This window comes from Fimicolochytrium jonesii (genome assembly GCF_025526975.1).
Source record: "Fimicolochytrium jonesii strain JEL569 chromosome Unknown EV422scaffold_24, whole genome shotgun sequence".
In the NCBI taxonomy this organism is placed as follows: Eukaryota; Fungi; Chytridiomycota; class Chytridiomycetes; order Spizellomycetales; family Powellomycetaceae; genus Fimicolochytrium; species Fimicolochytrium jonesii.
The window spans coordinates 468,196-489,562 of NW_026515691.1; the positions used below are offsets into that span (position 1 = coordinate 468,196).

Consider the following 21,367-nt stretch of genomic DNA (forward strand, 5'->3'; position numbering starts at 1 on the left):
CAGGCTGCACGACCGCCCCGGCGTTATTGACGGCCATGATGGCGCACCGGCAACCGATGCGGATACCTCAAATCGATCAGGAAGCCGGACTGTTACGTTTGCGAATCCAGTTTGCACAGGAACAGCAGAAAACCGACGAAAGAGCGGAAATCTGAATTTCCTTGTGGAGTCGTGGAGTCGTGAAGACCAAGGGGAATTGTACACCAGTGCTGTAATCACGGCAGTGTCGAGCAGTGCTTGAAGATGACGGCAGGCTGTACGGACTACAGATGTCTTACTGCCATCTTCAGGCACTGGTGGATTAAAAGAAAGTGGATGGCGACGGAAGGCAGGGAATATGGCACACACAGAGACGAAAGGCGGTGCATTTGACTTACGCGACGGCCTTTCGAGAATTACATGGAAAGCTTCATCTGCGTCGCGACAAGGGCGAAGGTCACGTCTCGTCATCGCTTCCTGACACGGGAGGAGTAGGGGCATGCGCGCCTTGCAGATTTATGTCGGACCGTCTCTTGTGTTCGGGCATGGAATCAGTGCCGGAGACAACGAAGCTCTCGACGGAAGTAGTAGGGCCCCATCAAACCGATGTGCGAACCAGTACGGCTGTCATTGATGGTGTTGGCGCAAGTCCCAACGCATTACGCGCTTCCGGGGATTTCGTTCTCATATCCGAAGACAGTGGAAAGGAAGTCCAATTCATTTGGATGACACCAACCAAGTTTACTTGAGCGTTCCGTTTCTTTACCATATCTATCTTGGTGACGCTGCTCCCATCGACGTGGGCTTATCGACAAATGTCATCAGATCTCGTGCTCGGACTTCGGGCAAGCTTGATTTCGGAGGTTACGTCGCTGCCAGAAAGCGATCTGACGGTCGCCACAAGACAGTTTTGCACGGCGGGTTCTGCCGTTTTCAACTATCACTCGGTCGACGCCTTCTACATACATCGGAAAGCGGGCCCTGATTGTGTCTCGACGAGCCGTTGATCAACCATCCACATTACACCCCATATCAATTCGAATCGCAGGACGCGCGACCTGATGGTACAGACGATGATAGATGCCGCGAAATACACTGATGTGACGGGGCCCTACGGATGTCCGCATCTTTAGGGACAACTTGATGGTGTAAACTATGGTTTGACGAAAAAACGATCAAAAGGGGGCCGTTCGCCGGACCCTTCCGTCGGATATTTTGTGGGCAAGCGATATTGCAGATTTCGTTGCTGGGGATCCTTGCTCTGGCCGCTGCAAACAATGTCTGTTTTGGCAGGATCATCAATGATTCCCTACCCGCCCCGCAACGGCAATCTCCCCTTCCTCTCCTGGTCATCCACCGTCGTCCTCCGCTTCAACAGAAGGAAGGCCCACGTCAAACAAAATTTGGACGAAATTTGTGCCACTTCGCTAGAAGATCCTCACGGTCGACGCTTACCGCGCTGGGCCAGGTTCAAAGGGAGGCAGCCTTTTATATATACGTACCACCCGGCGTTGGGATACGCGACGGATAAGAACAGTTTCGCATAAATAGCGGACATGTTTCGCAGTTCCCAGGGGAGTCTCCAGAACCAGATCCTGCATACCTTCAGCATCTTCTCGCATCAACAACAACAAGTCATCAAGATGATCGCAGATATCAATCACGACACGCTGGTGGAAGGAGCTTCTCCACTTCAATGCTTCACCGAACGACATGAAGAAGGTCCGCTCTTCGCTGACGTCGGCGAATTAGGCGGCGAAGTTCGACGTGTCAATCCCCATCAACGGCACCGCCATCTGTGTGGCAATCCGCTGCCGAAATCCGCGGAGCTAGGGGCTTGCGACGGTGATACGCGCGGCGTATCTGCCGGGCTGAGAGATTTGTAGAATTATGATGGATGCAATGCTGCCTTATGGAAGCTAAGCCGGCGTTTGCTTCGTGTGAGGAAGGTCAAAAGGATATCCATCTCCATGTTCCTCACTCGCCATCGCCAGCCATTCTCGAAAGTCAAGTAGGTAACGGCTGTGTGAGTGATACGCCACCACAACGGGCCTTTTTCTCGAGGAAGATGAACGCCCGAACCCAATCCGATGTGTGCGATGCAGGAACCCGTCTAAATATTGCAGTAAATAATATGCGTCTATATACATGTTCATCCCCCTTCCAGAGGTCCTTTGCATCGGAGACCCCAAGCTCCCTCTTCTCCCGCAGAAACCCCTACGCAGACTTCTTTTGGCCCCCCACATCCTTCCCCGCCTCAATCGGCGGCAGCACACCCAACGCATCCGGCCCCTCCTCATCCACATACGATTTCACAATGTTCTGCGCATACGGGTGGTCTTCGTCTGCAAAGATGAACAGACGGCCCATTTGCACTTTTCGTAGGCCGTTTTTCGGGAGCATGCCGTAGACTGCTTTTTTTAACGGCTGTTGGGAATGAAATGCATGATAATGGTCAGAAAACATCATGTAGTCCGCGATCGTGTGTTTACTCCCCTAGTTCTCCTGCCCCTCCTCCTCGAAACCATGTGCCCGTGATAAACAAGAAACCTACCCCAGTAGGATGCTCCTCCGCAAACTTGTTGTACGTCAAGTTCGTAACACCCCCAGGCCATCCACTATGCCAGAAGTAGTTCTTCTGTGTCGCCTTCTTTCCGGTCAGCGCGACGTGGCGGGCGTTCACTACTACGACATAATCTCCTGCGTCGACTAAAGGAAGTTGATTAGCCCTTGGTTCTGATCTTCGAGTGACTTGGAATAGAAACAGTCTGACTTACTCGATGGGTGATGAATAGGCTTATACTTCCCCCGCAGGGCTATGCTTATCCGCTGCGCGAGCTTGCCGAGGACTTTGTCGCGGGCGTCGACTAGGTGCCATACTCGGCCGTATGCTAATCCGGTCTACGAAGGTAGAGAAGGTGGGTTAGACTGTGGTTCCGGGATTTGCCCGGTGTCATTGGAAGGCCTGCGGCAGCGAAACCCTGAGGGATAAGAAGACTCTATCGTCTGCTGCTGTTAAACTGCTTGTGGTGCTTACCCGTAGAGTCATTATGCTGGTTTGTGGTGTTGGTTGTTGAACGAGAAGGGCAGTCGAACTGAGAGTTGAAAGCTGGTTGAAAATGAGTTGAAAGAGTTGAAGGCTTGGATTTCTTGTCGCGCGAGGTTTTCCCTGTCGACTTTTTCCTACTCGCGGAAATTGCAGCTCACTAGGCCCTCACACCCAGCACACCACCACATCCACCACAACAACAATGACAGCCCCAGCCACCTTACCGCCCGCAGGCCCCACCCCCGCGTCCGCCGTCCAAGCCGTCCTAGTCCCCTCAGCCCCCATGCCCACCGACTCAACAGAAGTCAAAGGCTACGACTTCAACAACGGTGTCGACTACAGCGCCCTGCTCGCCTCTTATTTCCGGACAGGGTACCAGGCGACGAGTGTTGGGCAGGCTGTTGAGGAGATTAATCGGATGGTAAAATATCAGGGATGAAGTTACGTTGATTTGGGGCATGGTGGTTAATGGAGTTCATTCTGTCAATGCGTAGATAAAATGGAGGTTATCGGACGAACCAATAGCAGACGACGAGACGGAGGAGTACAGGGATCCGGAAGCGAGGCGGAAGATCAAGTGCAAGATTTTCTTGGGATATACATCCAATCTTATATCGTCAGGACTAAGGGAGGTCATTCGATACCTCGTTGAGCATTCCATGGTGCGTAACCGGCATCACCTCTTCCCCTCTTCCGTTCACCTCGACCTAACCAACAAGATTGGATTCCTCAGGTAGACTGCATAGTAGCCTCAGCAGGCGGCATCGAAGAAGACCTCATCAAATGCCTCGGCCCCACCTACATCGGCTCCTTCTCCCTCCCCGGCGCAAATCTCCGCAAACAAGGGCTCAACCGCATCGGCAACCTCCTCGTCCCAAACGACAACTACTGCAAATTCGAGGACTGGGTGATGCCGATCCTGGACGCGATGCTGGAGGAGCAGAAACGCGATGGCGTGGTGTGGACGCCGTCGAAGGTTGTGAGGAGGTTGGGGAGGGAGATTGGGGATACGGAAAGTGTTTATTATTGGGCTTGGAAGGTACGCTGCCTCTACTCACAATATATTTGCGCACACCGGTTGACTCACGCAAACGTATTATACCCCTCCGCACACAGAACAACATCCCAGTCTACTGCCCAGCCCTAACCGACGGCTCCCTCGGCGACATGATCTACTTCCACTCCTACAAAAACCCGGGCCTCATAATCGATATCGCGGGCGATATCCGCGCGGTCAACAACGAGGCTGTGTTTGCGAAAAAGACCGGGATGATTATCTTGGGGGGTGGAGTGGTCAAGCATCATATTTGTAATGCGAATCTGATGGTGAGGGTTTTGGTCTCCGTTCCTCTGTTCTTGATCATGTTTGGCTGATAGACTCAACCCAACCCGATATGACTCCTCCAGCGCAACGGAGCAGATTACGCAGTATACATCAACACCGGCCAAGAATTCGATGGCAGCGACGCCGGCGCCCGGCCAGACGAGGCCGTCTCGTGGGGCAAGATCCGCATGGACGCCAAACCGGTGAAAGTGTATGCGGACGCGACCGTTGTGTTTCCGTTGATTGTGGCGGAGACTTTTGCTAAACACGGTGTGAAGAGGGTGGCGGATGGCGCGACGGATTAGGTGCAGGCGGAACTCGTAGCGTAACTGCTTTGTCTTTCAGACATAATTTATTTCACTAGCATAGGCTATCTTATGTCTCTCTCCCTGTTTTCGTCGTAGCAGATAGCAGGGAGAGCAAACTACTTAGTCAATCCATTTTGGGGGTGTTTTCCACATACATATCAACATAGACAGGGGTATCGACAAATCGCAAATATATACAATGTTGCCTGACCGATCTCCTTGAACATCATGGCGGTGTGGCCTAAGCACACGTCAGTCTCCCTTCGAATGCACCTCAGCACGCGTATCTGCGAGATTGGGGTGTGTATGTTAGATGCAAGTTCATCAGTGACAACGTCTGTGACTGTTTACCGTTTGGTCCATTCCCGCGCAATCCGGTCGTGCTCCTCGCGATCGTTCAGATACTGCTGTGCGATGTTGCCCACCAGCGGGTCGTCTGAAGAAAAGAAACGGGATGTGTTCTTCAATGATTGTTCAATGGCTGTACGACGTGCATGGTCGCCCTCATCCCAAACTGCAGCATCCTCTATTCCTGCCCACACTCACGAGGATTAGCATCCGTCAACAGCGAACAAACGCTCAACAACACCTTCGAAATCGTCAACGCCGGGCTCCAATTATCCTTCAAGATATCCAAACAGATCGCGCCCTGCGAGTTGATATTGCAGTGATATATTCTTGTGCGGTAGGTGACCTTGGGCGGCTTAAACGGGTAGTCTTGCGGAAAGTGGATGTCGAGGAAGAACACGCCACCGGCGTAGGGTGAGCCTGAGGGCCTGAGGATGGTTGAGACCCAGTCGTAGAGCGAGTCGCCTTTTGGGCCGGCGGAGCAGTTGCAGGGTGGGTCCAGGGAGATTTCGGCAAGTTCTTTTTGGATTCTGAGAATGGAGGTTTGGGTGGTCAGCGGGTTTGAGAAGGGGCATTTTCGAAGAAGGTTTGAGAATAACATACCTTTTTGCGCTGTTGCTGAGACCGCTTCCTCGGGATGACTTTGGGACAGGGTTGGCGAGCGCTATTTTAGCCGGTGCGGCTTCTGGTTTCGCAGCTATTGTTGGTGGTTGCTTTGATGAAGAGGACGGTCTTGGGTCCGTGGAGGTTGCAGCATTTGACGAGCTTTGCTCCGACGCATTTGTGGGTTTGACACTCTTGGTGTTTTTAGCTGGGGCGGTCATCGGTGGAAGGGTGCTTTTCTGAGAGCGATGGGGCAGGCAGGGAAACGATATCGATTTTTGCAGTTATCGGAGTTTGCGGGTCGGTTGGAGTGAGTTAGGAGCGAAGCAAGCAAAGTGCCAGTGGGAAAAAGGAGCGAGCGGAAAGGGGGAAAGCTCAGAACACTTCGCGTCGGTGACTTTGCGTTTTCGGACAAGTTCCAATTGAACAAGTCACGTGGTATGTCCGAGATCCAAATAAACTCTCGGGGTGCCGACTCTGACTTCAGCGCACGACTAATCCCCACTGGGAAACAGCCCGCCTTGTTCTTGGCTAACCTTCAACGACGAGCGACAACCACCACCTAAATGCGATAACCTTGCGCAACTTCTCTGGTAAAGGTGAAACGCTACGAAATCCGTGCAAACCCAGCCTCACTCCTGTCCCAACGCAAAGATCAGCCAAAAAGTGTCCCACATAGTGTTCAACCGCCTCAAAAACAAATACTCAACACAAACCGCAACCTTCCATAACCCCAACCAATGCTGGCAATGCCCGGCCCATCCGCGTCCTCCAGCGCACCGCCACGCCGGTCAGTGCAGCAGCAGCTCCTCTTCGCCAAAGCAAACGGCGACCCGCTGAAGTTCACCATAACGCGTGGTGCGCACCGAGCGCGTGCGCGAGACCTGATCGAATCGAACGGCGGTGAAGTTGTGGAGTACGCCCCTGTGGATGAGATATTCATGAAAGTAGCAGGACCGGGTTCGACGCCGTCGGCAAGGGACATGTATTCTACCGAATATGTGGAGGATTCTGTAAAGGCGGGGCGGCTTCTGGATCGAGCGCCGTATTGCCTTTCGTTGGATTTGGTTGCTTCTGGGAATCGAACAATGTACGCGTAGAGTTGTGTTTGCGCTCTATGCATCATTTTCGAGGTTTCGCTGACATGGATCTCTTTGCGTAATTCAGATCCCGGGAACCATTTGATGCGAAGGATGATGTTATACTTCGGGCTGAAATCGAGAGAGCCAGCGGGACTGATCTCTCCGGAAATGCCCTATATAAACGCATCGCGGCACAGGTACGGATGTCTGACCTGTCTTTCTGTGGATATGCCGGCGCGGACGCTAACGAGTGCTCTCATTTTCACCAGTTTCCGCATCACCCCTGGCAATCATGGCGAAACCGCGCCGTTGAACGCATCCTGCCTACACTGCACACAGAAAAGAAAAAAAACGCGGCAAAACAGCCGGTGAATCAGAATCAGAACCAGAACCAGAACCAGAACCAACCAGCTATTGTCACCGCGACGTCTAATGCCACGAAAGCGGTTGTCCGCCCCAAACGTTCCGAAATCTTCACCCCGTACGAAGATGAGATTCTGAAAGAAGTGATTCGTGTCACACGCCCGGAGCTGAGGGATGCGGCTTATGCCGTGCTTGCTGGAATGGTTCGTTAACCCCATCAATTGGCCGCGCACCCATCAGCGAAACCTGTACTTACACTCAACAACAATAAAGCTCAATAAAGTGCACTCCCGCGAGCAATGGAAATCCCACGCCGAGTCCGAAATCATCTCCCAAGTCGAAGCCGAAAACTCCGATGACGACGATGATGACGACGACCAAGCGCAGCCTGGCCAAAAACGAAAGAAGCAGCGACGGAAGGAGTTTACGGAGCGCGAGAAGAGGCTTATTAGGAATTTTACGAGGGGGAAATGTACGGCGCCAGGGATCAAGGGGAAAAATTTTTGGTTGGAGTTTGCTGTTCAGGTATGGGGATGGATGGCTGCTGGATGGTGGGAATGGGCTCTCTGATTCTTTTTTTTTCTTTTGGAATGAGTAGCATCCGGAACATAATGCGGAGAGCTGGCGAGGCCACTTCAAAAACCACATCTGCGCCGTTCTCCAAGCCGGCGAGGAAGTTCGAACGGAAGCGAAACAGATGGTTGAGGACGGGTGGACGTTGGAGGATGACTGGCAGCCGGCGGATGACGCTGGCGCGGATCAGCAGGAGGAGGGCGAGGTTGATCAAGTGGACTGGGAAAACGAGGAGGAGGAGGAGGAGGAGGAGGATGAGGAGACGCAAACCGAGAACGGCCCGAATGACACGCAGTCGGAATCTGTTGACGGTCAGAACGAAAACGAGGAGGACGAGGTGGAAGATACCGCACACCAATTCATGACGCAGGAGCCCTCTGGGGGAGTGTGGGACGACCGCGGTTCAGAAGAATCTGAAGATGGAGTGGGCGAGGAGGAAGAAGACAGGCACCAGTGGCAGACTCAAGGCCCCCAGCCTCGCTCCCCACAACAAAAGTCCCAACAAATCCAACAACACACCCAAACCCAACGCAAAAGCACACGAATCCTGCAAATGACAATGACCCAACAAACCGAATCGCTCCAAATCAGCACATACCCGCCCGACAACGAGATGGAAGATATCTCCGACACCGAGGACGACACCGGGTCCGAGTCTGGGTCCCTGGGCGGGTTGCAGACGCAGGCACCGCCGTTCAAGGCTGTTGAGATTAGTGATGATGATGACGAGGAGCAGAATCAGGAGAGAGAGGGTGACGATGGCAGTGCGGCAAGTGCAGGAGCGAAGGGTAGTCCGGAAAGGGTGGTGGGCAGAACGGAAGAGGATATTGATGATATTATGGAACGTGGGGCGAGGTTGACGAGGGCGGCGATGGCTAATGCGTCGGCGGGGCTGCCGAGTAAACGATCGTTCATTTATGATGATGAGGAGGGAGGGAGTGGGGAGGATGAGGATGGTGCAAGAACGGGCCAGGGAGATGGTTCGGAAGAGGATTTATCGCCTGAGCTCTTGCAGGCCGCTAACGGCGACGTGGGCACGCCCGCACGCACCACCCGCACGGCGTCACCCGAAACCGACCACGAGTCCGAGCCGCCCTTCCAGCAGACTCGGAGGTCACCCCGGAAAGCGAATGGCAACACCGTTGCGAAAACGGACGAGAGTGAAGATGAGAGGTATACCGCCTCGGATCGTGACGACGAACCACCGGAGTTGCCGCTTCGACGGTCCCCGCGCAAAGCTGGTGCTCCTGATCCTACTGCTACGGCAACCGAAGGCGTAACGACACGGTTGAGGGAACGTTCCAGACGTACCAGGTCCAGCAACGCCGTACCCTCCGAAAGCATCAAAACACGTCTCCGCCACCGCATCGAGTCCACCGTAAGCCCATCCAAACGCAAGTTGGGGATCCAAGCCCAAAGGGAATTGGACGGGCAGGTGTATGTACCCAAAAACGTTGTTGAGGATGAGGAGGTGGGAAGGAGACGGAGGAGTGTGAGGAGGAGTGCAGTTGCGGTTAGGGAGGGGTTTTCGTATGAGGTTCCGGGGAAGGATGAGTTTGTGGATGGGAGTGATGGAAGCGAGGAGGAGGATTTGAGCAAAGAGGCGGGCGAGTCTTCCGAACAGGGTGAATCCTCGTTGAATGTACAATCGCCGAAGAAGACGTTGCGGAGAAGGCGGGAGGAGACGGAATCGGCGTTGGATGTTCATGCCGATGAGCAGATGGTGGACGCAGCAGTTTCAAGGAAATCACCTAGGAAAGCGGACACGGTGGCTGGTGTTGTACACAAGCAACATGCTGCGAACGTGAGCGCGAGCGAGAGTGTTACTTCTATTGCTAGGTCACCCACATTGTCGGTCTCCCCATCCATTGCGGGGCTCGCTGCCAACATCAACCACAACAACAACATCATCATCAACAACAGCAAAATGGGAAACAGCATCATATCGTCTCGCTCGTCGTCGGCGCGCTCGTCGCCGTTGGATGTTAGTCGGCGGACGTCGGCGGGCAGGGTGACGGTTATTAGGGGGGTTTCGATTGATGATGATGAGGAGGAGGTTGGGGATGTGAGGAAGGTGGATAAGGGCAAACGGCCTGTTGTCGTGGTTGAGTCTACGCGTTCTACCGCAAATAGCGCGCGTAATGGTTCCGCCAAGACATCAGCGCAAAAGCAAAAGCAACGACCAGCAAAACCCCAGCAAACCTTCACTGAAAGAAAATCAACCCAAACCCAACGCTCCGACTTCTTCTCCCAATTCGATGCCCTCCTCCGCGACTACACCGAGCTCAACCCCTACCGCCGCGACCACCTCGAGCACGACTACTCCCCGTTCTACAATGACCCGGCTTACACGCGTAAATCCTGTCTGCTCGCCCTGCACATGTCCTCCGGCCTTTTTTCGCTGGCGAGGAAGTTGTTGGATGTTGCAAGGGGGGATAGGGAATTTGATATGGGGGTGATTGAGGGGAGGGCGGAGGAGGAGTATTGGGGGGAGGAGGATAGGATTGCGCATAGGGTGGTTGGGAGACGGTGTTTTGGTCGGGAGGATGATGCGGTGCTGCTTGGAGTGGATGTGGACGGGTTGCAGGAGTTGAGGAGGAGGAAGGGGAGGGGGAGTGTGGCGCGGAGGATGAGGTTTTTGCATTCTTTGGGGGTTAGGGGGGGCTGAAGTGGAGAGCGGGAGGATTGGGCAGAGAAGTGGGCTGGAAGTGGGGGAATGCGGGATACGAAAACAGTGGCATGATCTTGAAGACGAAAACTGGGGGAACAGTGTACCCGGACGGGGTGTACATATGTTAATTCAAAGCCGAAATGGGATCTGTATGCAATAATATGAAGATATCGTATGCATCATCAGTGAACTCTTCGTTGACATCGGCTAATACGCCGACCTTCCTTGCTGAGACTTGCTTTACTTGCGTCGTTGACAGTGCGGGCTTAGCCGCTGTCAATCACAGAACGAAATGAATCTTGTGCGCCGTCAGTCTTGCGAAGCCACGCGATGAGGTCATTCATGCTCTCAGCCTTCTCGGATTCCCCTTCTCGCAGCACACAACGTTTGTGGGCGCTGCTGCATAGTGCAGATGCACAACTTGCAGCATAAGCACTGGCAGGCTGAGGGCACTCATGGTTTGCTCACGGTTGGTCCCGTTTGATTGCGTTGGTGGCCAGAGTCGTCAGGTCGTGACAGCGGGCGGTGCACATTTCGTCACCTCCGTCGCTCTCGGAGGAAGGCTTTGCAAAACGTTCCCTTTATTCCCTGCTTCCGATGCGAATAAAAGGGCAGAGCAGCCCCATCGCTCCCCCTCCTTCACCGGATAACCAAACCACCACAAAGAACCCAAAAACGCAAAGTCCATACTCTTTCTAAACAAACCGCAAACATGACCAACCCCATCCAAAACCTCACCACCCCCTCCTCCCACCACACCCCTCAAACAACAACCGGGCCCCTCCGCGCCAACCAACTCGACGACTCGGTCGGCGTTTTCGCCGCAGCCGGCCTCCCCACGGGTTTCGGCCTCAAACACGACCCCAACGCCGTGCAGGGCCACTCTTCCGTGCATGCCCACGCTGAACGTAACCACGAACTTACCGGTGCCGCTGAGAAGATTGTGCCTGACCACGGCCTCACTGGCAACCACGATCTCACTGGCAACCACGGTCTGAATGCGACTACGGTCCACGATGCCCACCACAACAACGTTCACGATGTCCACCACAACAACGTTCACGATGGCCACCATGACGCCCAACATGGACGAGCACACGGCTCGCAGAACCTGGCGGGAGCTTGGATGCCACATGCCGCTCAGCACAGGGATGGGGAGTCGGTCGCGCAGCCGGGTCTCCATGCCAATATTGTCCTCTGAGAGCATCGACGTATAACTGTCACCTTGTTAGTTATCTTCTTATATACCTTCACACATACACACCACTTTTTTGTTCCTCGTCCCAACACCCTCAGATAGGGACTCTGAGTTTTTGTATAGTAGCGCCTATGCGCTGGCCCTTTGTATTGGCATAATAAACCACTTTTGATATCCGCTTGACATCTCTCGCACAATACTCAGATTTTGTCCTTTCGGCGACTACTTGATCGCGTGCACACGGCGCACGCACGACTCACCAGAGCTTTCCCCCTCTCTCCCCCCCTTCCTGGCCTACACAATATTAGTGCCAAGGTGACCTCGCTCACAGGGTCCCCGCGTAAACCCCTGGGAAAGTCTATCCGACGCGTCCTCGTAAGCTCAAAACCGCGCATGGAAAAAGGCCAAAATTGCAGCATTAGCAGATATCGTCAGCACAAGACGCTTGTTTCTTGCCCCCCCCCTTTTCCTCTCCTCGGGCAGGTTATAAAAAAAAGCACCTGGGTAATCGTCCTCGATCGGCATTAAGCTCATATTCACGTCGTCCTCGCACCCTCTATCCATCTTCTTACTTCGCGCATACCGGTTCCCTACAACCTGTGTCCTGGCCGCACACCCCACCACTGCATCATCGTTTCGACAGTTGGGTTTCTCTACGCGTTACGGGATGAGTCAACATCCCCATGGCGGCATCGGACAAGTCTCGCTTGCATACTCTCTCGTAGTCGAGTATCGTGTTTCCTTGCATGGGCAAAACGATGTCAACCACGGCTTGGCGCATTCTCCAGTACTCAGGAAGTGCACCATCGGCATTCACCCATCTATCTCATCGGCAATTCGTCTCGGTCAATCCTTGTCGCTTAATTCTCCGGTCGCTCTCTCCCTGTTCTTGTTCCCTCCTATGCTAGGAAGTTACGGAGATCGACCGCTCCATCTACTGCGGAAGTGCCAATTCGCCTATTGTCTTCTCTAATTTTCCCTCTCTTGTCTACTTAGATTTTGGATCGTTGGATAACGTTCCATCTCTTGTCCCTAATCTTCACTCTCTTGTGTGGATACACGCGCGACCGGCCGAACATTCGCAAGTCGGTGCGAATTTTCTACGTGTATGCGGTGTCCTCCATTGTTTCTCTTCCCGCCCGTTTCTATGTTCACCACGAGTGAGGTTCATCTCCTTTCGGCATTTGCTCGTCCCGCCAAATTCTTTCCCCTTCTCCTTGTCTCTTCTCTCTTCTATATCAGGCTGTACGCCTACGCCTCTCACTTTCTACATTCGAGCGGGACACAGCCGCATGGGTTGTCCCCCCTTGCTTCATTTCTAAACTTTTCTCATATAAGAGGATTTACACGGCTTCGCAAGCACGTACCGACTGATCCCGTTATGAACCTTGCACGTAAGACATCTCGACAATCCCCTTCCATGCTGTTATTTCTCCCCTGCCTAAGAGCAACACCGGATCGCGCAGCACAGGCTCACAAGTTTCCCGCAGCTTGTTTTCAGCTCTCGGTTCAATCATGTTCATTCCTCTTGGCTGACTTGGCTGTGTTCCCTCATCTAACATCCCCTCTCATCTCGACAATGTGTGGCAATGATACCTAACCCCGGCACTCTAGCCAGCGCCTGCTTCCCTTTTTGGTACTCTCCACGGGGCTGACCGCTCACGCGGCTGACCACTTTTCGTTCACGAACGGTGAGCAAACACGGAATCGCGTTGTTGACGCGTATTTCGTAAGCTCCAAACGCTTGATAATTTACGAGTAAGGGATATATCGTCAGCAAACGCATCGTGGCTCTCTTCTCCTCTCTTCTTGCTTAACCAGTCTCACCCGGCCTTCGTGGTCCAATAATCTTATAGAAAGACCATTCTGTGCCTTCGGAATCTTCGTCTTCCTCTCCAGGTCTTACGCGTAGGCATGACCAAGCAGGCAGCAGGGCATCTGGGCATTGGGCGCCACTTTCCGGGCCGTCATCATTAGAAGGCTAAGTCGAAAGCTTAGACCTCGGTGTACTATCGGTGTGATCTCCCTACCCTTCTCCCTCCCACTTCCCGTCCCTCTTCTCGGCCGTCAAAGAACTGGGGACAAGCCCGATAATGTGAGCACTGCGTGAAGACAGCTCGTGTCTCTTGGCCCGGCCCTCTGTCGCCGACAGAGACGTCCTGTCACGGTGCCTGCAAACGATCCCGACGCGTTATTTCTGACGCGTATCTAAGCCGACATCGTCAGCCATTTTGGCGCCCATGTGAGGGCGGAGTTCAGCTTCCTCGGGGGAGACGCGCTCGAGTCTGCTTGAGAGATCCTGATGCTCCCGCGCACGCAATACCCAAATACGCCCAAGAACGACTTCGCGAGTTTGCAAGGATGAACTAACAAGCATCGCATCGCGAAAGGGCAAAAGGAAAACAAAACGAGGCAGGTTGTCAAACCTGCCCATGTAGAGCGGGCGCACGGGAGGCGTCGCTCCGGTCAGAAAGTCGCACAGTAGCTGGTGCTTCCTCACCACTGCAGCTCCAAAACGCGCAGGAGATAACCGCAGGAAAAGGTTCTGTAGTCCGGATTTTGCACGTAGACGACATCCGGCAGCGCGGCAGGACGGGTCACTTGGGCGCCGCGGGGGGGCTTGGCTCTTTCAACATAAGATCACTCTAATTCCGTTCGCCTGGCCCGTTCGGAGCGACCGGGATGAACACAGGAAGGCCGCGGTCACCTCCTTTTCTTTGCCCCGGAAGCACACCGGGCCTCGACCCATGTATGCATCGCTCGTCTGGAAAGACGGAGAGTTCCCAGAACCCTCCAGCAAGGAAAAACGCGTCAGGAACGCGTTTTGGACTGAAAGCTGTCAATGCTGTCAATTTGCTCACCCCAGCTTATCAAAGCATCCCACGCGTCTTCCCCGCCCTCCGCCCCAGGCGCACATAGAGGGATTCGACGCGTTCGCAATAGTGAAATCGGGAGTCGTAAGCCTTCATCGAGCAAGACCCATGCAACTGGCTCTCCACACGTATTCCTTCCTTGGGCTTGCGGCGCGAACGATCGAGACTGGGTTGGGTTGGACTTTTACCTGGATGATTGATTGGGGAACTTGAAGGCGCTTGTGCATGCATCGGGGAGCGTTAGATCCCGAGAAAGCATGGATAGAGTGTGGGTGGATTGGGGGATCGTGTTTCATGAGGGTGCAAGTGAATTCAATTGATTGCGTCTGTCAAAGTTGAGGTGACGATGGCAGGTACGGTGAACACACAAAGATCGAGGCAGGGCGGAACAGGGGCGAGTTTCCACAGACCCGCTGGACTCTGCTGCGATCAATCCATACGTTCCTAGAGTACGCGCCCAACACGCCTGATGCAGACCCAGGCGTGGTAATCAAGAAAGAGAGCAGGTACCCGTTTTGTATCTATCCAGATCCAGTGTATTTGAGTCATTTGCAAGGGACCCGTGTCAACGTCCATGTAAAGTGTATGAAGCAGCGGAAAGATGAGAGTCTGGGGGAGGGTGTGGTCTTTTACGCGCAAGGTGGGAGAAGCGGGAAGAGGGGGGTGGGGGGGGGGGGGTGGGGACGGTATGAAAACATCCTTCGGGATAGGACAAGTCACGTTGCATCCTGCGTGATGTCCTGGAGTCTTACATGGGTTCAGTGTACTGAGATGGGAAAAGGGGAAGGGGGGGTCAGGAAATACCGAGGAGTGCAACTGAAACCATCAGAGGGGCAGACACTCACGTTAGCAGGAAACAGCCCTTTCCGTCCATTGACTTCTCCCTGCCACCACCCTGCGTCGTCTGCGAAACGAAAGAAGGACATTGGTCAGCCACATGGCTCCGCAATCGAATAGGTTTGCGACGAGCGTACCTTGATTTATGATGGATATTACGTCGTTGGCTTTGAATGATAGTTCGTCTGAGAAAGAACGCCGGGTAAAACGTCAGTACCCAGATAGGCTTTGCAAAAATCACAAAGCATGTCAAGAACATACCAGCCTCCGAAGCCTCATAATCCTGCAGAAAAATAATACCATCAGCAAAGGCATCCCCAATCATCCGCCAACCCACTAACACACCAAAAGCACAAAAACTCACATAAAGTGCCCGACAAGTCGGCAACGCAGCCTTCTTCGGCGGCGGCGGCGGCGGAAGCTTCTTCCTCGCTGCAGCAGGCGACCCACCCCCAACCTGCGGCAACGCAAATCCGCCGCCTCCAAACCTGCTCGCCGCTGCTTGCACACCTCCGCCGCCTCCTGCCGGTGCCCCCCCATACGACGTTGCAGCCGCCGCGGATGGAGCCCTGCCATATCCCGCCGCGACGTTTGCGACCCGGGGCCCAGATGAAGACGCAACCTGCCCAGGCCGCGAATCCATCGGCAACCCCGGGTTGATCCGCACCTCCGTGACCTTCCCGTTGTTCTTGACAAACGCCACCTTGTGCGCCGGGTCGCTGACGAACCGGATCTCCTGGGTGCCGCCGGACTGCCAGGTGGTTTTCTTGACGGTGTACTTGATGGTGTCGGTGAAGGTTAGGGGGAGGGTGCGGTGGGTTGCGAGTTGGTATTTCTCGCTGTTCAAAGAAGAAAACCAAAATCGGTCAACATTTGCCGAAAGGTGACATGACTACTACGCGAACAGGGGAAACGACAGGAAACGCACCTGAGAACAGTAACAAACTCCGTCTTAAACATATTCTCCAACACCAAATCAAACTGCCCCGGCACATGCACCACAAACAGATCATCCGGTTTCGTTGACATCGAAACACCCTGAATCTCACTAAACGGAATCTGCTGCTTGATGACTTTCACCAGCCGGCCCTTGTTGGGTCCACTCTTCTCCTTTTCGGTTCCGACAATGACAAGTGCGGATTCGGTGAGAAGGAGTTCCCGCGTGACGGGCTTGAATTTGCGGTCGTATTTGGTGACGCGGTCTGCAAAGACTACTTTTGTGTTTTTGCCTGTTGTGCGGGAGGAGGGGAAAGATGAGGTATGTTCAGCGCACGTTCTATGCTCCTATCCATATACCGGACCCACGCCGATAAGGGCCCAAACTCACCAACAAGATTCTTCAAAATCGGATTATCCAAAAACCCCAAATAATCCCCCAAAAACTCTCGATTCAAACTAAACCGTTTCCTCTCCTTCCTCCCGCACATGACATCCGCGGCCTTCTTCCTCAGCTCCAAAAAGTACTTGCGGCTCTTCCACCGGCGATACGCGCGCTGGATGACTTTCGCGTACGTGTGGTACTTGCGGTCGCGCTGCTCTTCGAGGAGGAAGAGGGATTCGGGAGACTTAATGAAGATTTTTGTGCGGCCTAGTTGCCATTCGGTGGGTTCCATGTGGACGGAGGACATGATGTGTTTGATGCCGTCGGAAGTGGGGCCGGGCCAGTGAGGGAAAGTTTCTTTTGTGAGGATTGCGAATCTGTTTGCATGAAATTCAGCGTTAGGGGTGTTAAAGGTCCGGGTGTCCTAAAGAGGGAAGACAGATATCCAAATCCGAACACGCACCTCCTCAAAAACTTCTCAAACGTATTCCGATAGGCATACCCCGCCCTCCTAACCCTAATATTCTCCTTCAAATTCAAATACCGCACCTGATGCTCCACCCGTTTCGCATCCCAGTCCTTGGCGCGTTTCGTCTCATTCGGTTTGATACATCTCACATACGACGGGGTGCATCTCATCAACGTTTCGACCAATTCCTGCGATTGGCCTTTTATCTTGTGGGAGACGGTTGTGGGGCGTTTCCGGTCGCTGTCGTCGATTTCTTCGGGGAAGAGGGCGCGGATGAAGGGGCTGGTGGTGGACTGCATGAGGGAGACGAGGTCCTTGAAGAGGGTGTCTTTGTTGGCTTCGACGAAGCCGTCGCAGCTGTATGTAACCGCACCGGCGTAATGCTGAATGACAAACTGGGACTGATGCCCTTGGTAATGTTTGTTCTGCGAGCACGCCATATCGAGCTTCTGCACGAAAGTCTGGTCAGCGCCGTCGGCCACCGCGTGCATCGTGAAGCAGATATCGTCCAAAACAGCCATGATCCCTGGTGGTCTCTTGCTCTCGATCAGATCGACGACGACCTTGTTGTTGAAGTACTCGATGGGTGTCCACTGGATGCCCTCGCGCTGATACTCCTCCTGCTCGGATTTGAGCGTGAGTTCGATGAAGATCTGCTGCAGCCGCTCGTTGACGTAGTTGATGCAGAACTGCTCGAACCCGTTGCGTTCGAAGATCTCAAAGCCGAAGATGTCGAGGACTCCTAGGGAGAGTTGGGCTGTTTCCCGGAGTCCGGCGGCGAGGCTGGCCATCGCGTTGTTGACGGCTTGGACGATCCAATCGAATAGACGCGTGTAGAGCGCTTTTGATAACGCGTCCCTCGTGCCCTGTGCCTGCTGCACGTTCATCGGCACATTGTATGACGAGCTCCGTTTCCCAAACCCTCCCGTCGTCATAATCCTACTCGTGAGCTTGTTATCCAGCATCTCTTCCGATATCCCAAACAGGTACGCCGGGAACGCCAGCGTCTGCGGGTCCGCTACTTTCGCGTTGTTGCCTTCTTCTATAAAGGACACGTTGCCCAGATGCAGGATCCCAGCGACGATCTGGAATATCGATGCTTTGTCCGCTTCGCTAATCTGACAAATATCAATCGATTTCTTCATGTCGGCAAATTCCTCGACGTCGTTGATCCCGTCCGCGTGGTATTCGCCGCTGGAGTTGAGGTAGTGGAAATACTGCGGGTCCATCATTCCCAGCTGCTCCTTCTCCTGAGCGTTGGCTCCTTTTGTCATTTGGTAGAACTGTGTCGCATATGCTGTGAATGAGTGTGAAAAGACTGAGATAGGGCGGACTTTTGACTTACGATGTGAAAGTTTCGCTCTCCAACACCCGGTCCTACAACGCGAGACTAGGAAGCAAACTGAGCTCCATAGTCGAAACCCGCCCTGGCTTCGAAAATGGGGTATACCTTTTCCAGCAAGAAATTGGATATCTTGCCTCCACCAGGCGCCCCGCTCTTCCCAAACTTGATCTCGAAATATTTGCCCTGTCATGAGTCCTCAATCAGCCTCAATCCCCATCAAAAAGCCTCTCATCGAATCGGCGGACTCACGAATCGACTAGAATTGTTGTTCCGCAACGTTTTGGCGTTTCCAAACGACTCCAGCAATGGATTGGATCCCAGAATGATCCGCTTCACTTCGTCAACAATCGTGTTGTTCGCTCCGCCTCCACCCGACACGGCCGCGATGTAGTTCCTGCACATGCTATTTAGCGATTGGGGTGACGGTGGGCAACACGAACGGGGAAATGCGGTGTCTCACATGATCAATTTGGCGGATTCCGTTTTTCCTGTTTGGTGTTTATTAGAACCCCCTCCATACGAGTCGAAGACATGGGCTGGCCAACGAAGAAGTACCTGCTCCACTCTCGCCACTACAGTGACCGAATTATCTGGTCAGAGTCCACAGCCAATAGTCACTGCCCTTTTCCCACAAGCCGCAACGAACCTAATAATGACACACTGATTCTCCTCATCGGTAATCATGCTCTGAAACCTTCTCAACAGTCAGAAGCGGGCCTCTCCAGCCCGCCACAGCAACCAGTCCTCACATCTTATCCGCGACCGCATAGACGTGCGGAGGGTGCTCATAGGCCGCCTGGACGAGGTTGTGATGATCAACGCCATGCTACCGTGATCAACAGCATCATGGGAAGCACCTACAGAGCCATGGTATATATCTAGCGGTGATGAAATTGTAAGCCTTAGCCTCAGGAGATCTCAGAAACGCCGGATCCTCCTTTGCACTCTTTGATACCCACCTATTTCCTTCTCGGTAAAGTACGGCAGCTTCTTATACGGGTTGACTACATTCACGTGTCAGCCACCATTACATCGTCCCTCCCCCGCACATCAGCAACACACCTGCAACAAGTGTCGGTCCTGCAACCCAAAAAAAATCGTCAGTGGTAATTCTCCCTGTGCTCATATGACTTTCAAAAAGGTGGGCCATACCTATGTATGTAAACATCAAGTCTGCCTGAATCCTGCAAGCGCGGTCGTTGAGTACAGGTGATAGTCACCGACCGCTGAGACTGGTAGCCTACCGTTTCTTCAGATTCTCTGTGATCTGGAGGGGTGATGTGGTCAATTCTCACGCGTTAGGTATCGGAGATCAAATAGGAAGGGTACCTGATCATCAGTCACTTTCGACAGAAGCTGTATGAACAGTTACAAGCGTCAGGAGACTTCGCGCTCTTAAGCTATGACCTGGTCAGTTCATTTAATCTATACCGTCATATCCTCGACGCCCTGATGGAATGCAGCATTGTTGAGTACGAGACTTTCACTTGGATAAAGTGCGATAAGTGAAGGAGCCTGGGACCTACATTCTGGGCCTGATTTTTTGAGCTCCACTGGAAGGACATGGCTCAGTGTACTCTGACCTGAGGCTGCGGAGTTGAAAGGAGGGTTTCTGAGATGTGTGTTGCAGATGGGCCAGGTATAGTGAGTGGGTCAAGTTGTTGCAAGAAGCGGATCCGAGATGGAATGAATTATGGAACGCCACATCATCCATCATTCTCGCGCGCGCACATGGGAGCATTGGGAGGGAGAGTGACGCAAAGGCATGCGCGCATCGCCCAAAAGGTGCCCATCATCAAGCCATGCGTCAAGCCATGCCAAGCAACGCACCCCCATTCCGACAACTCTCACTTTCCCACTTAAGCAAACAGACCTCAACCAACTAACAACAACAACAAGAAACAGCCAACCAAGCAACTATGCCCGAAATGGACGACAACATCGACTACTACGCTGTCCTCGGCGTCAAGCAGGACGCTACCGAGGACGCCGTGCGTCAGGCTTATATCAAGGAGTCGGTATGTAGAGCTCGCCCGTGATCTAGGGAACGGCACAGGGCCAGGACGTGGACTGCTGGCAGTATTTTCACTTTCTGGGGGGAGGCCGGCATGCGTTGGACGGCCACGCTCAAGCGAGCGGCTTCTTCTCAGTGTCTTATTGTCTTTCTTCCCACCTCTCGCAGCTCAAATGGCACCCCGACAGAAACCCCTCCACCGAATCCACCGCCCGTTTCCAACAAATCGCCCAAGCCTACTTCGTCCTAAGGTAATTTGCATCCCACCCTCACCGTCCCACCCTCCCCTCCTCAGTCACTAACCACGCCCATTCATGATTATCTCAGCGACAAGAACCGCCGAACAGCCTACGACCGCGCCCGCCGCGAAAAGAAGCGGTATGCCGCCCCCAGCGAGGAGCCCGTGAACGCTGAGGCTATGTTTGGGAATGTGTTTGATGATCTTTTGGTGCCGGAGGTTCCTAACGTGAGTTCGATCATATTTTCATGCGGTGGACGTATTGCATGTCATTTCGATGAGCTCACGTATTTTTGGATCATTTTATTTCCAGCCTGTGTGGTTCTGGGAACCAGTCGGTGGAGTCGCCGGTTTCGTCGTAGGTTTCATCGTCTTCAACATCCCCGGCGCCCTCTTTGGCGCCTACACCGGGAAGAAGATGGGGAAAGTGCGCGATATGAAGGGTGTCGCGGTTTACGAGGCTTTCGCTAAGGTAGGCCCACAATATTCCTCATCTTCCAACACTTGCCGGGACGGTATTGATATATTTTTTTGTCCTGTTCTGCAGCTGTCAAAAGACCGCAAAGCAGAAATCCTCGCAGCCCTCGCTGGGAAATTCTTGCCCAAGGCTTTCTAGAAAGTGGACAATATCCGCGCTGCCACACATCCAATCAAAACCGCAAATACGTGCCTCATCAAACATTCACACAAACCTACCACCCCCACTTTTAATATGTTACGAGTACCCGGCGATATCTGTTGCGCTTGTAGTTATGTAGTTTTCTTTACCTAG

General features: G+C 53.5%; 7 protein-coding genes across 7 annotated transcripts; 3 read left to right on the top strand and 4 right to left on the bottom strand.

Annotated features, from left to right (window-relative positions):
• Window positions 1-2,030: 2,030 nt before the first annotated feature.
• On the bottom strand, window positions 2,031-3,148 carry EV422DRAFT_204466 (ribosomal protein L13 domain-containing protein). The gene is made up of 4 exons (XM_053065324.1): window positions 3,017-3,148; window positions 2,757-2,880; window positions 2,534-2,688; window positions 2,031-2,406 (listed from the first exon to the last, which is right to left on the bottom strand). The coding sequence occupies exons 1-4, from the start codon at window positions 3,026-3,028 to the stop codon at window positions 2,197-2,199; spliced, it is 501 nt and encodes a 166-aa protein (XP_052923035.1). The 5' UTR covers window positions 3,029-3,148; the 3' UTR covers window positions 2,031-2,196.
• Window positions 3,149-5,034, top strand: EV422DRAFT_539816 (DHS-like NAD/FAD-binding domain-containing protein). The gene is made up of 5 exons (XM_053071093.1): window positions 3,149-3,449; window positions 3,523-3,690; window positions 3,762-4,067; window positions 4,145-4,354; window positions 4,436-5,034. The coding sequence occupies exons 1-5, from the start codon at window positions 3,231-3,233 to the stop codon at window positions 4,655-4,657; spliced, it is 1,125 nt and encodes a 374-aa protein (XP_052923036.1). The 5' UTR covers window positions 3,149-3,230; the 3' UTR covers window positions 4,658-5,034.
• EV422DRAFT_570214 (ubiquitin-conjugating enzyme E2 E2) lies at window positions 5,008-5,832 on the bottom strand (the record flags this gene model as incomplete). Its single annotated transcript, XM_053072852.1, has 3 exons — window positions 5,008-5,096; window positions 5,207-5,538; window positions 5,612-5,832. 3 exons carry the CDS (start codon window positions 5,830-5,832, stop codon window positions 5,008-5,010), a joined length of 642 nt encoding a protein of 213 aa, XP_052923037.1.
• A 279-nt stretch (window positions 5,833-6,111) lies between these two features.
• Window positions 6,112-9,129, top strand: EV422DRAFT_204557 (uncharacterized protein). Its single transcript, XM_053065325.1, has 6 exons — window positions 6,112-6,701; window positions 6,779-6,890; window positions 6,963-7,259; window positions 7,330-7,581; window positions 7,655-8,609; window positions 8,743-9,129. The coding sequence occupies exons 1-6, from the start codon at window positions 6,352-6,354 to the stop codon at window positions 8,907-8,909; spliced, it is 2,133 nt and encodes a 710-aa protein (XP_052923038.1). The 5' UTR covers window positions 6,112-6,351; the 3' UTR covers window positions 8,910-9,129.
• A 1,527-nt stretch (window positions 9,130-10,656) lies between these two features.
• EV422DRAFT_539823 (uncharacterized protein) lies at window positions 10,657-11,681 on the bottom strand. Its single transcript, XM_053071094.1, has one exon. The coding sequence runs from the start codon at window positions 11,505-11,507 to the stop codon at window positions 10,806-10,808; it is 702 nt and encodes a 233-aa protein (XP_052923039.1). The 5' UTR covers window positions 11,508-11,681; the 3' UTR covers window positions 10,657-10,805.
• A 3,203-nt stretch (window positions 11,682-14,884) lies between these two features.
• EV422DRAFT_539830 (amoeboid myosin I-like protein) lies at window positions 14,885-20,025 on the bottom strand. The gene is made up of 23 exons (XM_053071095.1): window positions 19,870-20,025; window positions 19,775-19,792; window positions 19,673-19,699; window positions 19,588-19,610; window positions 19,496-19,527; window positions 19,406-19,423; window positions 19,303-19,347; window positions 19,205-19,221; window positions 19,093-19,139; window positions 18,990-19,037; window positions 18,899-18,915; window positions 18,804-18,831; window positions 18,593-18,737; window positions 18,449-18,526; window positions 18,344-18,388; window positions 16,993-18,281; window positions 16,536-16,906; window positions 16,137-16,437; window positions 15,573-16,047; window positions 15,470-15,491; window positions 15,346-15,393; window positions 15,217-15,275; window positions 14,885-15,137 (listed from the first exon to the last, which is right to left on the bottom strand). The coding sequence occupies exons 1-23, from the start codon at window positions 19,906-19,908 to the stop codon at window positions 15,120-15,122; spliced, it is 3,210 nt and encodes a 1,069-aa protein (XP_052923040.1). The 5' UTR covers window positions 19,909-20,025; the 3' UTR covers window positions 14,885-15,119.
• A 93-nt stretch (window positions 20,026-20,118) lies between these two features.
• Window positions 20,119-21,335, top strand: EV422DRAFT_204689 (DnaJ domain-containing protein). The gene is made up of 5 exons (XM_053065326.1): window positions 20,119-20,361; window positions 20,526-20,608; window positions 20,685-20,823; window positions 20,909-21,067; window positions 21,143-21,335. Exons 1-5 carry the CDS (start codon window positions 20,263-20,265, stop codon window positions 21,209-21,211), a joined length of 549 nt encoding a protein of 182 aa, XP_052923041.1. The 5' UTR covers window positions 20,119-20,262; the 3' UTR covers window positions 21,212-21,335.
• The last annotated feature ends 32 nt before the right edge of the window (window positions 21,336-21,367 follow it).

Excerpts from the sequence above, each read along its gene's own strand:
- EV422DRAFT_539823 (XM_053071094.1), bottom strand. The coding sequence starts at position 11,507 with ATGCTCTCAGAGGACAATATTGGCATGGAGACCCGGCTGCGCGACCGA.
- EV422DRAFT_539830 (XM_053071095.1), bottom strand. The coding sequence starts at position 19,908 with ATGTCCTTCCAGTGGAGCTCAAAAAATCAGGCCCAGAAT. Across the intron at positions 19,038-19,092 it reads TATGCGGTCGCGGATAAGAT|GTTTCAGAGCATGATTACCG; the intron begins GTGAGGACTGGT and ends ACTGTTGAGAAG. Across the intron at positions 15,394-15,469 it reads TTATGAGGCTTCGGAGGCTG|ACGAACTATCATTCAAAGCC; the intron begins GTATGTTCTTGA and ends GTTCTTTCTCAG.
- EV422DRAFT_204557 (XM_053065325.1), top strand. The coding sequence starts at position 6,352 with ATGCTGGCAATGCCCGGCCCATCCGCGTCCTCCAGCGCACCGCCACGC. Across the intron at positions 6,702-6,778 it reads GCTTCTGGGAATCGAACAAT|ATCCCGGGAACCATTTGATG; the intron begins GTACGCGTAGAG and ends TGCGTAATTCAG. Across the intron at positions 7,582-7,654 it reads GGTTGGAGTTTGCTGTTCAG|CATCCGGAACATAATGCGGA; the intron begins GTATGGGGATGG and ends TGGAATGAGTAG.
- EV422DRAFT_539816 (XM_053071093.1), top strand. The coding sequence starts at position 3,231 with ATGACAGCCCCAGCCACCTTACCGCCCGCAGGCCCCACCCCCGCGTCC. Across the intron at positions 3,450-3,522 it reads TTGAGGAGATTAATCGGATG|ATAAAATGGAGGTTATCGGA; the intron begins GTAAAATATCAG and ends GTCAATGCGTAG. Across the intron at positions 3,691-3,761 it reads ACCTCGTTGAGCATTCCATG|GTAGACTGCATAGTAGCCTC; the intron begins GTGCGTAACCGG and ends TGGATTCCTCAG.
- EV422DRAFT_204466 (XM_053065324.1), bottom strand. Across the intron at positions 2,689-2,756 it reads GCCTATTCATCACCCATCGA|TCGACGCAGGAGATTATGTC; the intron begins GTAAGTCAGACT and ends AACTTCCTTTAG. Across the intron at positions 2,407-2,533 it reads CGGAGGAGCATCCTACTGGG|CCGTTAAAAAAAGCAGTCTA; the intron begins GTAGGTTTCTTG and ends CATTCCCAACAG.
- EV422DRAFT_204689 (XM_053065326.1), top strand. The coding sequence starts at position 20,263 with ATGCCCGAAATGGACGACAACATCGACTACTACGCTGTCCTCGGCGTC. Across the intron at positions 20,824-20,908 it reads TGGTGCCGGAGGTTCCTAAC|CCTGTGTGGTTCTGGGAACC; the intron begins GTGAGTTCGATC and ends TTTTATTTCCAG. Across the intron at positions 21,068-21,142 it reads TTTACGAGGCTTTCGCTAAG|CTGTCAAAAGACCGCAAAGC; the intron begins GTAGGCCCACAA and ends CCTGTTCTGCAG.